The 17,222-nt window shown below is 42.3% G+C and overlaps 1 protein-coding gene across 2 annotated transcripts in view; it reads left to right on the top strand.

The window, feature by feature from the left end:
• CPPED1 (calcineurin like phosphoesterase domain containing 1) overlaps positions 1-17,222 on the top strand; it is a 600,817-nt gene that overhangs the window by 215,862 nt on the left and 367,733 nt on the right. For both annotated transcript variants that reach the window (XM_089669416.1, XM_089669417.1), the window contains exon 2: positions 11,669-11,887. In XM_089669416.1, coding sequence (XP_089525542.1) covers positions 11,669-11,887 — 219 coding nt within the window. The remainder of the gene's footprint in view (positions 1-11,668; positions 11,888-17,222) is intronic.

Raw genomic sequence — 17,222 nt, 5'->3', positions numbered from 1 at the left:
AGATGTTGCCATGGTTTAATTGCACATAACATGTAAACATTCACAGTACAGGGAGGAAAAAATGTGAACCTTTGGACTTAATAACTGGTTGACCCTCCTTTGGCAGCAATAACCTCAACCAAACGTTTCCTGTAGTTGCAGATCAGACCTGCACAACAATCTGGAGTAATTTTGGACCACTCCTCTTCACAAAACTGTTTCAGTGTAGCGATATTCTTGGGATGTCTGGTGTGAATCACTCTCTTAAGGTCATGCCACAGCATTTCAATCGGGTTGAGGTCAGGACTCTGACTGGGCCACTCCAGAAGGTGTGTTCTGTGCTGTTGCAGCCATTGTTTTGTTGAATTACTTGTATGCTTTGGGTCATTGTCCTGTTGCATCACCCATCCTCTGCGGAGCTTCATTTGGCGGAGAGATGGTCGTAGGTTTTCCTGCAAAATGTCTTGAACTCTGGAATTCATTTTCCCATCAATGACAACAATCCGTCCAGGCCCTGAGGCAGCAAAGCAGCCCCAAACCATGATGCTCCCTCCGCCATGTTTTACAGTGGGGATGAGGTTTTGATGTTTGTGTGCTGTGCCTTTTTTTCTCCACACATAGTGTTGTGTGTTCTTCCCAAACAACTCAATCTTGGTTTCATCTGTCCACAGTATATTTTGCCAGTAGTGCTGTGGAACATCCAGGTGCTCTTTTGCAAACTTCAAACGTGCTGCAATATTCTTTTTGGACAGCAGTGGCTTCCTCCGTGGTGTCCTCCCATGTACTCCATTCTTGTTTAATGTTTTCCTTATTGTAGATGTGTCAACAAAAATGTTAGCATGTGCCAGAGATTTCTGTAGGTCTTTAGCTGACACTCTGGGATTCTTCTTTACCTCATGCAGCATTCTGCGCTGTGCTCTTGCAGTCATTTTTACAGGACGACCACGCCTAGGGAGAGTAGCAACAGTGCTAAACTTTCTCCATTTGTAGACAGTCTGTCTTACCGTGGACACATGAACATCAAGGCTTTTGGAGATACTTTTGTAACCCTTTCCAGCTTCATGCAAGTCAACAATTCTTGATCGTAGGTCTTCTGAGAGCTCTTTTCTGCGAGGCATGGTTCACATCAGACAGTGCTTCTTGAAACCAGTAAACCCAAAACAGGTGTGTGTTTTTTAAGGGCAGGACAGCTGTCAGCAACACATCCAATATCATCACACTGATTGGAGTCAAGGTTGGCTCACTCCTGGCTCCAGTTAGCTCTGGGAAAAGTCATTAAGCTAGGGCCTCACATACTTTTTCCTCCCTGCACTGTGAATGTTTACATGTTATGTGCAATTAAACCATGGCAACATCTAATGTTTGTGTAGTATTATGTTCAGCAGACTGTGTTCTTCTATTGTTGTGACTTAGATGACGTTCAGAGCACATTTTATGCCCAATTCATGCAAAACTCCACGTAATCCCAAGGGGTTCACATACTTTTTCTTGCAACTGTAGATAGGACAGCAACTCCGTTTTCAAAAAGTAACATAAAAGCAAATGCTAAGCAAGTATTGCACTGAACAAAACCAGACATTTAAAAAATATTTATTTAAGATCAAATGCTACTGCTGTTTTCAGACTACTGCTGTTGAAACACAACCTTCTTCATGCAAATTCTAGGCAAACTCAGTTCTTTTCAGGAGAGCTTACAGTTAGTGAGTTATTCAGGTTTAAAAAAAAGACACAAATCTATCTAGAAACAAAATGCAAATAGAAAACTGCCATATACAGAATAATATACCCACAGTTGTTCCAGAGGAAGGAAAACAAGCATTTATTGAATCTCTGCAACAGCTGACACATCCAATAATACAATAAGCCTATGAATCCCCTTTGGAATACCAAGTCCTGTTCATAATTCTATCAAGGATACAGACATGCCACACATCCAGTATATATGTCCAATCTATATATGCATCTGCATTTCTTTTATGCAAGGGAATACATCCATATATAATATATACCCTAGGCCTTTGTGTACATCATATATCATGGCAATCAACTAAACAGGTTTCTTATGAAGAAAATTATCTCCAGCTGTTTTCATTGTGTACAGACAGATAATGCTTTATGAACCTGAGAGCAAACTTATCACAGGCCCAACTGGTTAAAGGATAAGTTCACCTTTGGGAACATGTTACATGTTCCACCTGTATTTAGGGTGGAACATGTAACATGTTCCCATAGCCGCAGCCACCACCTGCTGCCCCCCCTCCCTCTGACAGATGGTACAGGGAGAAGTCAAATTTGAAAACACAGACTTCCTTGAATGAATGAACTGCAAGTTCCGACAGTCTTAGCGGCTCTCAGCTTGTAATTTTCAGTGAACTACCACGGCACTGTGGAGCACCGTGGTAGTTCATTGAAGCTTCCTGTCAGAATATCTGCTTGCTCGTACATTCTGTTTGGCAAGCAGATATTCTGACAGGTCTGCGGGAAACCTTCATGGCATCAGCAATCTACTGATCGCTGGTGCAATGCTTTCCAGGCTCCTGTAGACAAAAATAATAAATACACATTTTTTTACCTGCAAAGAAATGTGCATTTATTATTTTTTTCTAAAAGGTGAACTTATCTATTAAAGACCTAATCAGCATGGAACTGAGGTGTCTTTACACATCAGCTACAGAAATACTTCTCACTATTTGCAGTATACAGTATATTTCTATGTACACTCTATATATAGTTTCAAATCTACTTCCAATTATACCAGTACTCCATAACTTGTGCTTCCGAATGAGAAAGATGAGGATGGTGTCATGTACAGTTCTGCTTTGAGAGGCACAGGAGTAGGACCAGTCCACAAACGTTTCTTCCAGGCTCAAGAATACTGTTTCTATTTTTATTGACGCAGTGTGCACAAACTGTATCTAAAGCTAAAGCATCCTACGTTGACCTTACTAATAGTCATTAAGCTGGGATCCTTAAAAATGCCCAGGCCTGTAAAGATTTCCCTATACACTTGCTTTTATAGTCTGTGCTGTATGATGAATGGCCTCATCCTGAAAAAAAAAAATCACCCCTTCCAAATGTTTTGCTCAGTAATATCCTATTAAGGAGGGGTTTTTGAAGATGTGGGATGATTCTATTGTAGACCTAGCTATTTACTGCCTTAACAGAAACTTAACAGTCCCAGTTGAGGGAATTCTTGAGTTCAAACACCCAGTGCATAAGAGGTTAGAAGCCCTCTTCAAGGCCTTGTTCACCCTGACAGGCCCTGCTATGCATCTTGCTATTGCCACTGTAGCAATGTGCCAGACTATAGCTATTTGGTCCACATCCATGGCTCAGGACCCCAGATCCATACTGATGGATCCTTCTGTACTCCATCATCTTGAACTCTGTCCTGTGTTATTGTGTCAAGGAGCTGGCAGATGACTCTTTGTTAGGTATCTAGGATGGGTCTATTTTTAGTTCATGTGAGATGGAATGAAGATTTTTTTAGCGCCTGTGCATGAAGCGTCATGAGTGGATGCCCTTTAATAGGAAATGCCTGTTTGGTAAAAACTTTAAATACCTCTATCAAGGGAGTCATGGGGGCAAGAGTACCTTTTTGCCACAAAAAATATCAGAACCTCCAGCGGGTGAACCCTCTGCTCCTTGAATGAAAAATAGTTCCTTTCATTCCTCCTAGGTCTCTGGAGCCAAGCTAAATTTGAGAATTCAGTGTAAGCTCTGGCCCCCAAAACTCACCAAGTCTGAGATCAATCTGCCTTCTCAATGAAGAAGAACCCCTATTTATCAAAGTGGAAGTGACATCTGTCAGCCTTCATTTCCTTCTGGTCATTAGCCAACTTCTCTATGGTGAATGGACCATCTTGACGCTCTGCAGCAACTCCCCTCTCAAGGTGTCCCAGAACTGGAAAGGTTTCAGGGTTTGTTGCTTTGTTTCACCCAGGAGATTTTCTGGCCATCTGGCCTCTGAATCTCTTTCCTCACTTTCTTCACAGGTTTGAGCGGGAGGGCATGTAGGTGATCCTCATTGCAGTGAGCAAGCTGAAGAGATCATATGTGGCCATTGTCAAGCTCCTGGTGGACACTGTGTGGACCCTCTTGTATCACATGGACTCTCTGTTCCTGGGGCTAGTCTTTCATCTTGCTTCTTGGTCACTCTGATTTGGTCAGCCCTACACTCCTGAAAGCTAAAAAAGTGACTTCTCACAATGTCTACCATCACACTTAAATGGTTTAATTTCTTTGGTGCAAATCTAGAAAGTTCCATCCCATAAGGTTTTTCTCCAGTTGGGTCTGTATCAGCATTTGGCCTCGAGTTCCATCAAGAGTCAGATCTTGGTCTTAGCAGTTCTATTTCATAGGCCGCTTTACCCTCTCTTGTGCAGGGTGCCTGTGTAGGATATTAGCATCTTGAGGATATTCCTGTGTTTGCCTTCATTACTCTCATTACCCACCATTACTTTTGCACAATGTGTTTTTGAGTTGGCGGCCTTAATTTCTAAAGAACCATGTTATACAAAGATAATGTTGGTGTGAAGCCTATGGCTTCCTTCTTTCAGAAAGTAGTTTCTTTGTTCTGCCTTAATTAGAACATTGTTTTGCCATCTTTATGTCCAACTCCCAAACATCTTAAGGAGATTTATATCTAGTGTCTGTGCATGTGGTTGGCACTGCTCCTTGGGCTTTTCAGCATCAGGTTTTGGTTTCTTAGATCTGAAAGGCTGTTTCATAAGCAGTTCACACATTTTACCAGATGGACATCTAGACCTCAGCAGATTCTTGTTTTGGTTATAATGTTTTTCAGGTGGCCCTGTAAGCTGTAGGACCTTATCCATTTTTTCCTTGTTGTTTCTTGGCCTTGTTAGCCGTTCATTTGCTGAGTTGCCCACCCCTCAGTGCTTTTGGATGTCACATTGATTCAAGAATCACCCACCTATGTCCTGTGATGTATGATTAGAAAATTAAGATTTTTGCCTTACTTGTAAAATCCTTTACATCCCAAGACACAAGTCGAAGGGATGAAAAGGATAGTATCCAGAATCCCTTTGGGGGGGAGGAGCCTTGTTATGGCGGCGTAGGAGAGCACGGAGCGGGTGCTCTCCGAATCACCTCTACCATCCCGGATGCCTGTGCAGGATTGACCCGGGGACTTACCCACGAGCGACGGCTATGGAGCGGGACCGGCGGCCCGGGAGCGGAGAGTGGAGGGTGTGCTGGGAGATGGGGCTTGCTGCAGGAGGTCCGGACGGAAGTGCGGGGCAGCTGAGAGAGCAGAGACCCACGGAGCTGACAAGTGGGAAACCGCAGAGCATTACTGGGAAGGGGAGAAAGCCGGCCGGCATCTGCAGCGAGAGTGAGGACGCCGGTTCGCTCCCCCCTCTCGCTCCCCCCTTGCAGACATACAGGAGAAGACACTCGATCAATGGATGGCCCGCTCCCAGTGTGTGTTGAGTCTATACACAGGGAAGTAGGGGCTGAGGAAGAAGAACCAGAGGAGTCCCCCTGAAGAGAGTAATTGGAAGCTGAAGTTAGCAGCTGGTGGTTCGGGGCTGCCTCACCAGAAGAAAAGCAACCAGAGGGTGAGTGTGAGCAGCACGACCAAACAAATTATGATTATATGGTGACTGTATGTTTAAAGTGGGGTAGACTCCCTGGGGAAGATGAGTATAAGTGAAACTAGCAGCCCTGGAAGAAGAAGGAGCGCATAGTGGGAAAGTGGATAATTAAGCACGTGTTGAAATCTAGGTACCTGGTCTGAAGCTGTTAAACCAAGGTGGTTCCTGTATTTAACTGAATAAAACCACAGAAGAGATGAAGAATAAAAACGCTAAAAGTAGTGGGCTAAAGGGGTCCCAAGTAGGCACGATAAAAAAATATACATCTCAAGGTAATGTGACCCCAGAAAGATCTCAAGATATCGGTGATAAAAGTGAGCTGGAAACAAGCTTGGAAGCTAGCCCGAGACTCTCCCTGGGAACAAAGCATAATAGTCAACAAATATTAGAGAATGTGGAAAGGAAAAATCTGGAAAGTGAACTACAAGTACCAAATAAGAAAGAGATGGCAGATATGTTCAAAAGTCTAGAAAAAACAATAAAACAAGAACTGACAATCATACAGAGTAATTTAGGGCAAGTGTTATTGCGGATGGAGGAGACAGAGGAAAGAATTAAAAATCACGCCCAATCTATCTCTGACTTAGAAAAAAGGACAAAAGATATTAAGAAAGAGCAAAAAAGACTGTTGTATAGAATGGAAATACAGGAAAACAGGGAGAGAAGGAAGAACTTTAGGGTAAAAGGTATTCCGGAATCCATGAAGGGAGAGGAAATGAGAGACTTTATCTGTAAAATACTAAACTCCATAAGAGAGAGACCAGAAATAGAACAGGTGAATCTGGAAGAGGTTTTTAGAATTGGAAGGATTCAACATGGAAATGGTGAAAAGAAACCCAGAGACATAATTGTCCAATTCCAAAAGATGTGTGATAAGGAAGAGATATGGAGAAAGATTAAGGGAAGATCCAATATTAAATATGGAGAAGTAAATATACAGATATTTGCAGATTTGACAACAGAGACACTAAGGAGAAGAAGATCTTTGAAACCCCTGATAGAGCAATTGAAAAAAACAAAAAGTGCACTATAGATGGGGTATTCCTGAGTGTCTAATCGGATGGAAGAACGGAGTTACAGCCTACTTGAGATTTCCTGAGGATTTAAGGGACTTTTGTGATAGACTTGATTTGCAAATAATAGAAATTTCTGGCTGGGAGGAGGAGGCAGGAGATAGTGGGGATAGAGTAAAGGAAGACTGGCAGTTAATTAGGAGAGAAAGATAGAGGAGGAAAGATTTTTTTTTTTTTTTCCTATTTTTTTTCTTCTCGCTCTTCCTATTTCCTGTTCGCTCGAATGAAGTACATCTTAGTGGAATCATCTTGAGTTTATGAAATAGACAAGGGGCATCTGGGGAGGTGGGAGAGGCCGTTCATGGGAGGAGCTCAACCCCAAGGTATAAAATCTATGGAGGGTTTAGATCCTCAAGAGATTTATAGGCAAACTACAAGCCTAAAGTGGGTGGGAGGGAGGGAGGTAGAGGGGGGAAGGCAAGCCATAGGCCTAAAGCGGAAGGGAGGGAGGGAATTGGAAGGGGAGGGGGGAGAGGGGTTCTTTAAAACTGACATCTGGCATGAAAGGAGAGATAGAGGGAAATGGAAGAAGAAAGGAGATGGTAAAATAGAAAGATGACAAATAAACAAAATATGGAGGAAATACAGTTCATAACTCATAATGTAAATGGGCTGAACTGTCCAAGTAAAAGATTTAGGTTACTTAGAGAACTACAGCATAGAGCGGCCTCAGTGGTATTCTTGCAAGAAACGCACCTCGAATTAAAAAAAAATCTTAAATTGAAATCTAGATACCATCCGGTGTGGTATTATGCAGATTCTCCAATTAAGAGAGCGAAGGGGGTGGCTATAGGATTTGCAAAAAATGTTAGGTTTGAATTAGAAGATAGGAATACCGATCCGGACGGGAGGTTTCTATTTTTGAAAGGTAAATTGCAAGATATTGAGTGTACGCTAGCAAATATATATTGCCCTAATAGGAAACCAGAGATGTTTTTGAAAGGGGTTCTGAAGAAATTGATGGATTTTTCTAAGGGATATTTAATAGTGGCCGGAGACTTCAACCTATGTATGGATGCACATATAGACACAACTTCTACAGTGCCGAGAGAGGGAAATAAGTCGATGAAATTTTTGAAGGAGGTGATGAGAGAGAGCCAACTGGTGGATAGCTGGAGAATAGTAAATAACAGAAATAGAGATTATACCTTTTATTCTAATATTCATAAAACATACTCCAGATTAGATTATATATTGATAGATCATCGTCTCATCGAAGATCTGTCTAGTGTTAAGATAGAAGTAATGACCTTCTCGGATCATGCCCCCGTTGTATTAAAATTAAGATGGGGAGGGAGGTTGGCGGGAGGACTGACATGGAGGCTGAACGAGGCACTTCTCATGGATCAAGATACTGAACGGAAAATCAGGGAGGAGATAGGGAGATTTTTTGAGGAGAATGAAACGGGAGATGTGTCAAGAGCTACAGTGTGGGAGGCGCACAAAGTATACATCAGAGGAATCCTAATTGCGATTGGGGCTAAGAAAAAAAGGGAAAGGAGAGAAAGGATTAGTGAGCTTCTAAAGGAAATAGCTGAGTTGGAACTCCTACATAAAAGTAATATAACGAAAGAGATAGAAGAAAAAATGAAAAAAAAGAGGGAAGAATTAGAGAAAGTATTGGAGGAAGAAAAAACGAGAATTTTTCATAAAATCACGGGAGAAAGATACAGATGGGGAGATAGACCGGGTAAATATTTGATGAGAACACTGAGGAAGAAAAAAAATAGAAATTATATAGATAAAATAAAAAATTTCAAAGGAGAATTAGTCCACTCAACTAAAGAAATTGCAAAAGTTTTCAAGGATTATTATAGTAAACTATATAATATTGCCCCCAACGACCCTATAGATAAGAACAAAAAGGTAAAGGAGGAGAAGAGAAGAGAATATCTAAGAAAAGCAGGATTACCAAAAGTAAGCGAAGATTTATTAAACTCCTTAGAATCTGAAATCTCACAGGAAGAACTAAAAATAGCATTAAAAAGCTTTAAATCGGGGAAAAGTCCGGGCCCAGATGGATATACCGTGAGATACTATAAAAAATATAGTGACTTACTATTACCTAAATTAAAGAGGTATATGGACGCGTTGGGAGGAGAGATGGAGATGAGACAGGAATCCCTACAGGCCCAGGTGGTTTTGATACATAAGGAAGGTAAAGATATCTCCCAGTGCTCAAGTTATAGACCGATATCATTGCTGAACACAGATACGAAGTTGTATGCAAAGGTTTTAGCAAATAGGTTGAAGGATCTGATGCCAGAATGGATACACGGGGATCAGGTGGGTTTCGTTAGAGGAAGGGAGGGACGAGATAATGGGTTGAGATCCCTGATGCTTATTCAGAAAAGTCGAATGGGAAAAAATCCAGTACTGTTGCTCTCAATAGACGCGGAGAAGGCGTTTGACAGGGTCAATTGGAGTTTTATGATGGATACGCTAGAGGCCTTGGGACTGGGTAACAGGATGAGGAGATGGATTGGAAGACTTATGAAGGATCGTCCGCGATGATAATGGTAAATGGAGAGAGATCAGAGTCTTTTTTAATGACAAATGGAACTAGACAGGGTTGCCCATTATCCCCATTGTTCTTTGTCTTATCATTGGAACCCTTGTTATTAACAATCAGGAAAAATATAGATATAAAGGGAATTAATGTAGGAAAGATAGAGCATAAAGTCGCTGCATTTGCGGATGACCTATTCTATATTAGTAACCCCAGGATAACGCTTCCTAACCTAATGAAAACATTGAAGGAATATGGGGAATTGGCAAACCTAAAAATTAATTTGAGTAAAACAGAGATATTAAATATAAACCTTCCAAAGAGTGAAAAAGAAACGATACAGAGAGAGTTCCCCTTTATATGGAAAGATAGAGAAATAAAATATTTGGGAGTAAAACTTACTTCTTCACAGAAAAATCTTTATAAAGCAAATTATATACCATTGCTAAATGAGGTTAGGGAGGAATTGAAGAGAATCGGAGGAAATCCTTCATGGCTAGGTCGTATTAACCTAATAAAAATGGTAATTCTCCCTAAGGTTTTGTATAAACTCCAAATGATTCCCATTAAACTCCCAGAGACATATTTTAGAACAATTAAACAAATAGTAACAAGATATATATGGAAAAATAAAAAACCTAGAGTATCATATGAAGTGCTAAGTAGAAATAAAGAAAAGGGGGGGTGGGACTGCCGGATCTCAAAAGATATTATAGAGCAGTGATCCTATCAAGAATTTTTGACTGGAAACATAATATAAAGAGTAAAAATTGGGTTACAATAGAAAATACACTTAGTGGGAAAGATTTGAGTGGGATTGTTTGGGTATCAACACAGTTTAGAGAATTAACTGAGAGCACAAGTCCATTCACTAGGACTGTTTTGAAAGAATGGGATAGATTGCACAAACAGAGGAATTGGGATTTCAACTCATTGTTAATGCCATTAAGAAATTCAGAGTTTTTCCCCCCAGGTAAAGAGGAAATTACGGGTAAATGGATTAAGAAAGAGGATGCTCAGTTGAGTGACGTAATGGAGGGGGTAAACTTAAGAACACTAGAGGATTTGAAAAGGGAAGAGGGAGGGATTTTCACTAAAATAGATATATGGAGGTATAATCAATTAAAACAATTCATGGGGAAACTGACGAAGCCCCTTAGAATTAGAAAGGATTGGAATTTATTTGAGAAATTTTTTGAAGTGCGAGGTGATGGGAAACACAACACTGCTAAAACATATAAAATTCTCACTGATTTAGATAGTAAGGTAAAATTAAGATATATAGAAAGATGGGAAAGAGATTTGGGGGTGGAGTGGGAGGAACATACACAAAGAAAAATATATAGAATGGTACATGGAAATGTTAGTATGCGGGAGGTGGAGTTGAACTATAAATGTTTAAGTAGGTGGTATATCACTCCGATAGTAGAACACAAAATGAGTGGTGAGAAACAATCTGGGTGTTGTCGAGAATGTGGAGAGGAGGGCACAATGTATCACGTGTGGTGGGGATGCCCAAAAATACAAGTTTACTGGAGGAAGGTTATAAATCAAATTAGGAATATCACTGAAACTGAGATTGGTTTGGACCCTGAGATATGCCTTTTTTATATCACAGAAATATCAATGAAAACATTTAAGAATATGGGTATAGAGTGCTACTTAAATGCAGCTAAAGGGTTGATACCTAGGTTCTGGCGTAAAGTAGAGGCACCGGAGGTAGATGACTGGATAGCCAGAGTGGACCATTGTTAGAATGGAGAAACTGTATTATATACAGGAGGATAAGATGGAGGCTTAGTATACAAAATGGAAGAAATGGGAGGAATTTAGAGCAAAGAAGAAAGAAGCTACTCCATAAATAAGAATAAAGATGGGAATCGGACAGATGTCAGGGGTTTATTGAAGAGGGGAGGGAGGGGGGGGGGGGTTGAGGGATGGGGGTTAAGGGGAGAAAATGATATGCAATAAGTGTTTTTAGAAGAAATTTGTTATGTTGTATTTTATTACATCTTGTGTTGGAGATATTTATATTGCTATATTTGAAAACAAATAAATATTTAAATTAAAAAAAAGAAAAGGATAGTATGTACGAGCCACTGTTGTTACTGCTTGCTACAAAACTGAAGGCATTTTGGGAGTGAGAGGGATTATACTGGGCTGTCTTTTGTCAGTGCCCAATCACCTAAAGGCGCCAAAAAATGAATTTTACATGTAAGCCAAAATCCTAATTTTTTTTTTTTTTACTTTGAGGCTTGTGTTTTACATGGAATCTGGATTTTGGATTTGTGTAGACTTTTATACAGCAGCCTTTAGTTGAACTTTAAGTGACATCCATGTGCAGTTTGTCGATATATTATGTGAGTTTTCACTGTACATATACTCCACGTCAGAGTTTTTGAAATATTGGAATTCTGTATTAATTTTATTGGTATATGTTATTTATGTTTCTGAAAATCGTACTGAACACTTTTTTTGTTTTCTTTTTTAAGATGAAGAAACAGAATGGAAAGGTCCGTTCTATTTTATACAAGGAGCAGACCCTCAATTGGGCCTAATGAAATCTTGGGCAATAGGCGACTGTGACTTTGGAGGAGATGAATGGGATGATGAGATCAGGTTAACAGAAGAAGCAGTGGAAGCCATAAATAAATTATATCCAAAGCCAAAGTTTTTTGCATTGTGTGGAGACCTCGTTCATTCTATGCCAGGTAGGTGTCAAGCAGCTGCAGTGGCTATTTAACTTGTGAACCTTGGAACAATTTACAAACTAAAACTATGGATCTGAATAATGTTGTTGTTGTCATTCATTCTGTTTTTCTTTTGTGTCAGTTTACTCTACAAAGGCTTGTAGGAAATAGCAAAGTCTTTAGATTAATTCTCCTTACAGAAGAGCCTACATTTCAAAATGCTTTCCACAATCATACATTACAAAATGATGCAAAATCCAAGTCACAATGCAAACACAAAATCATGCAGCCAGAGAGTATACACTGGCTACTGCTCTTTACCCTGCACCAGGGGCTGAGAGTTGTCTTTTTGCTGAGAGTGCACTCACATTAAAGACCCAACACACATATATGTGTTGGGTCTTTTTGCTGAGAGTGCACTCACATTAAAGACCCAACACACATATATGTGTTGGATGGTCATAAAGGGGTTGAAAAGTATTAGTTTTTGAGTAGAACTGTGGCCTCCAATAACAATAAAACTAATTCTTGCAGCATTTAAAGCGTATGTCCAGCCAAAATCTTTTATCTTAATCATACAGTACATGGCACATGATCTGTAGTCACAGACCATGGGTTATATGCTCCTACCTTCAGGTGATTGGAAACTGGCAAACGCTTTGCTAGAAATGACCCCTCCCCCCTTTCCCCAGGTGAATACTTCTATAACCCTGCCCACTCCATGGGACTCTTGTTTTTTTCCTAGTATCCTTAGGTGATGGACGTCTTCTCCTCTGGAGATGTTTTTACCCCAATTTTTTTCCCTATTCCTACTGACTCTTCTACCAAAGCTCATAACAATTTCTGGATTGGTTTCCCTACTGTACAGTATATCTGGGGAACTTTACCTGAACGCCATATCACTGTAATGTTTGCTCCAGGCATTCCTGCATTCAGCGATCTCCTTGGCACATGGCTCAATGAGTGTAGTTAGCTGCAGGGTGCTGTACAGGTCCAAGGCCTTGGTCCATTCCTGTTTCCTGGCACGGAGACTCTAAAGAGGCTTTTAGGGGTATGCCCACCATGACAGGTGAAGTTTGGTCCCCTTTTGGGAACCTGCAGCATGGATAGGATAAGACAGGGTTTCCTTGTAATTGTGACTCTGTCCTTTATTCTGTTGTTGAGTCCAGGGCTTTGCCCCTTTTTGGTGTAGGATCCTTGGACATCAGAGCCCTGTTTGTGCACATAGGGTGGGTGGCAGGAGGTTTCTTAGGCTGGTAGAAATGTGTCAAAGGGCCACTATGACACTTTGGTTTGTTGTGGACATGGAGCAATGTATAACACTTTTAAATAGTTTTTTGTGGACATAACATACCATGTGCAACATTCCTCATGATGAGAACATAAGATGTCGGTGCTTCCACTGTGACACATTCAGGCACACAATAGATGGGCTAATCTGTATGCACAGTTCAACCTTGCAGGGGGTACCTCAACCCTGCTCAAGCATCAGTGTCATTTTGAGCATAATGCTCTGCTGTAGACAAGGCACACTGCAGCTCCAGCTCTACCCTGATCTGAACTGTGGCTCAGGTGTCTTGAATCAGCCTTCAATGAGTTCTCCAGCATGCTTCAGTTAAGAGGCACAGGATGGATGCATTCCTTCTGCTCCTCAGCAAGTTGTAAGTACTCCTTAGAGGATTCTCCTCAGCCTCATAGAGAAAGTCAGGTAGAAATGAAAGGGGACAAGGTGCAGGTCAACACACACTGTGTCCAGGACCTTGTTGAGGTTGTGCAGGGTTTGTTTGAAAACTCTGGTACATTGGACTTCAGTCTCCACACTACAGAGTCTTATAGGACACCCCCACTCTTCTTTTTACTAAAGAAGAATCCTTCTATTTCTATAGTAGACCTGATAAAGAAAGGCCCTGCATTGATAGAGAATGCGAGACACACAAAGAGTAATTGTTTCCTGCTGAGCCATTGTCCAACTAGTCCAACACAGCAGTGTTGCATCCTGATGATAAGATGAGAAGGAAGATGAGGAAGTGAAAGGTAAGTCCTCAGTTTCTAAAAAGTCTTCCCAAAAGGATGAGAAGTCGCACTCAATCACTAAGCTAAAAGAAACCTTTAAGATTCTGTTGGATGAGTTATGCTTTGTGTGACGTGAGTGACTTTTGGGTGTGGGGGGACCTCTATATCATCTCCCCAAATTCTTATGTTTAAGTGACCCTGTGCCTGTAAGGGACCGCCCGGCGGTACTACTAGCACTCCACTGAATAGGCGTCCCCAGCGCACGGAGTCTAAGTCCCAGGGTGCTTGTTCACCAGGGCCCCTGATGGTGGGGATGGACTTGGAGCTCCCTGAGACCAGGTCGTGGCTACTGGGTGCGCCCGTCAGTGGTAGTAGTATGCGCAAGGGGCTCCCACGGGGAAGAGTCTGATGTGAGGAGGTCAGAAGACCCCACTGCACGGGATGGATGGATGGATGAGCAAGGTCAGACGGGCCGGGTCGGTAACAGAGAGGGCGGCAAGGTACAAGGCAGCGGGCATAGAATGGTCGGGTCACACGCCAGGTCAGCAACAGCAGGTCAAATCCAATAGGGGGCATTCAGGAGAGAGGTCAGGCAAAGCAAGGGTCAGAATAGGAGAAAACAGCAAGGTCAGGTATAATCCGGGTCAATAACTTACAGGGTACAGGTTCACAGGATACAGGATGCAGGAAAGACCAGAAGGCACTGAATGACAGCTCAGGGTCGTTTAAATATCCCGCCCTGCGCTGCCATTGGTGCCCAGCGGGCGGCCGCGGCTTCTACTGCGCATGCGCGAACTCGAACGCCGCGGCCGGCCCGGACCCAGTGCTCGAGTCCCTGCACCGGGCGGCATACTGCGCCTGCGCCGGGACCAACGCGGCGGGGATCGAGGGGATCCCTGACAGTGCCTGTTAGGGTACAGGGTGTGTAAATGTGAATGTCCCAGTCTTGTGTATAGTGTGTGTTCCTTCGTCTCGGCCATGTGGTTGCCCATTGTCTACTGCCATGTGGCTAGTCCTTTGTTCTCGGCCACATGGCTGTCCATTGTTTGTTTCCCATGTGCTTCATCCCATTGTTCTGTGTTTTGGGTTGGTTGGGGTGGTTCCCTGTAGCTCTTCCCACCGATGGGGCTGGCTGATGATGTATTCACTGTAGCCCTTCCCACTGATGGGGCGGGTTGATGATGTGTTTCCTGTTCCTGGTTGTGTTTCCCCGCCCTCTGTATATATCCTGTGTTTTGTGTTAAAATAAAGAGTTGGCTTCCTGTTTTAGGAGCTGGGTGCTGTCTATTTTCCTGAGGGATTTCAAGGGTGTGGTCAGTGGATGGTGTTCGGACAGGGGAAGCTGCGGTATAACGGAATATACCCAAGAGTGGTCGGGTTCCAGTTCGGTTACACTCTGTTTAAAACTAGAGCCATTCCCATCTACCAGATCTAGGTCTCCAGTGTGGGATCGCTTTAAAAAATTAAGAAACCAACTAGGTCCATTCCAGTTCACCAACAAGATGTTCTTTACAAGGACTGGTTGCAGCCACAGAAGTGTATACCCCTACCAAGAGGTTTGCGCAGCATTATTTAGTGGAGGAGATGCACCATAAGAGTGGAATGTGCCTGTGATAGATCTGGTTTAACAAATCCCCGATGGTTCCAATTGGGGATGTCTTAGTCTTCAAAGACCCAGTGGACAGGATGTTTGAGGTCCTCCTTATAGGAAGTCAGAGGCAAATCATGGCATGCATCCCTGGATTAATCTTAACAGATTCCTCGGTTCTCCAAAACTTGGACCTCCTTTAAGTAGCACTACTGTGTTGGTGGTTTTGTGGACTTCCTGTGACAAAATTGTCACCTGGTTCTTATATCAGTTCAGATGCGCAGGATTTCCTGTTTGTGGAACTGGTCTGGGGAGACAATTTGTAAGAAACTTTGGGAAAGGATTACGCTTGATGGAAAACAACTTTCCAGAGAGTCATTTAATGCCATTTTCTAAGGCTGTTACAGTTAGAACTAGCTCTCTTTTTACAACGTAAGAAGAAAGCTAAGATGCCTGCAGGAAAGTCAGAGATTTCCAGTTTTCGAAAGCGTTTATTTCATCCCTTCCAGACCTCTGCTTCTAATATCAAGTCCTTCCCTCAGGTTCATCACAAGTCCTGGACATTAAATGCTGACTATGTCTGGGACCAAGTCCTCCTCACAGTAAAGGGGTGCCACTACTCTTGCAAGCGGGGGAATGCCTATTTGCCCTTTCGGCCACCTGGGTCTAGGACAAGGTCACAGAAAATAGGACTGGAATTTCTTTCCTTGCCTTCTCCCTGCTTTATGCTCTCAGATGAGATTGCAAGCCCTTCAGACTGCCTTGCAGCAGCTTAGCTCTTTGGGAGCGATTGTCCCAGTTCCCTATGGGGACTAATTTCAAGGTTTTTATTCAAATCTGTTTTTGGTCCTGAAGCCAAATGGGGTTGTTTACACCATCCTAGATCTGAAGGTTCTCAACAATTTTTTGCAGTTTCAAATATTTCAGATAGAATCATCCCTGTCTATAATTGCATTGATTCAACAAGAGGAATCTCTAGTATTATCAGATATTAAGGTTGTGTATTTGTATCTTTTGCATATTCCCATTTTTCTCCATGTCAGTGGGTTGTGATGGGTGAGCAGTATTTCCAGTTTGTGGCTCCTCATTTGGCATTTCTATGGCCCCTGGTCTTCACCAAGGTGCTTGCCAAATCTTTGTGTTGCTGCACTGTAAGGGAATCCCCATTATCAGATAACTGGACAATCTGTAAATAAAGGAGCAAACCCTGGCAACCAATGAGTGGCAGATGATACAGACACTTTAGAGCTTCGGGTGTACCATCAACCTCCAGAAGTTTGCCTTGGATCCAACCCGTGGATTACCTCAGCCTAAATCCACAGCCCAAGCCTGAGCAGTTCTTCACTAAGAACAGGTATTGACACCCCCCCCGCCCCCGTGCTCATGTCCGGATTGTGCATTCTACGGAGCTTTCATAAGTCTGATTTTGCGCAAGGGTATCAGGCTTCATGGTGGCCTCCTTCAAGGGCTCTGTAGCTCAATTTACTGACTACATGGGCCTAATCCCCCAGTCTCTGGAACCTTCCATAGGCCAAGATATTTTCACAATGATCAGTCACTGTGCAGCCTGCCCCGTGTTTCCTTTCTCTCTGAATGGAGGGAGATATACATTATCTCTTTCTCCTTGCAGGGAGAAAGATGTAAATGAACAAAAGTGTGTAAATACAAAAGAAAAAATTACTAGATCAATGTTTGATCTAGATCAGAGCCAGGGTTAATGTTTGGGTCAAGTAAGGGTCAAATGTTGAGGTCAAA

The sequence above is a fragment of the Staurois parvus genome, unplaced genomic scaffold (genome assembly GCF_062004578.1).
Source record: "Staurois parvus isolate SC_StPar_1 unplaced genomic scaffold, SC_StPar_1.0 ptg000075l, whole genome shotgun sequence".
NCBI classification, from domain to species: domain Eukaryota; kingdom Metazoa; phylum Chordata; class Amphibia; order Anura; family Ranidae; genus Staurois; species Staurois parvus.
This window is presented reverse-complemented; position numbering and strand designations above follow the sequence as displayed.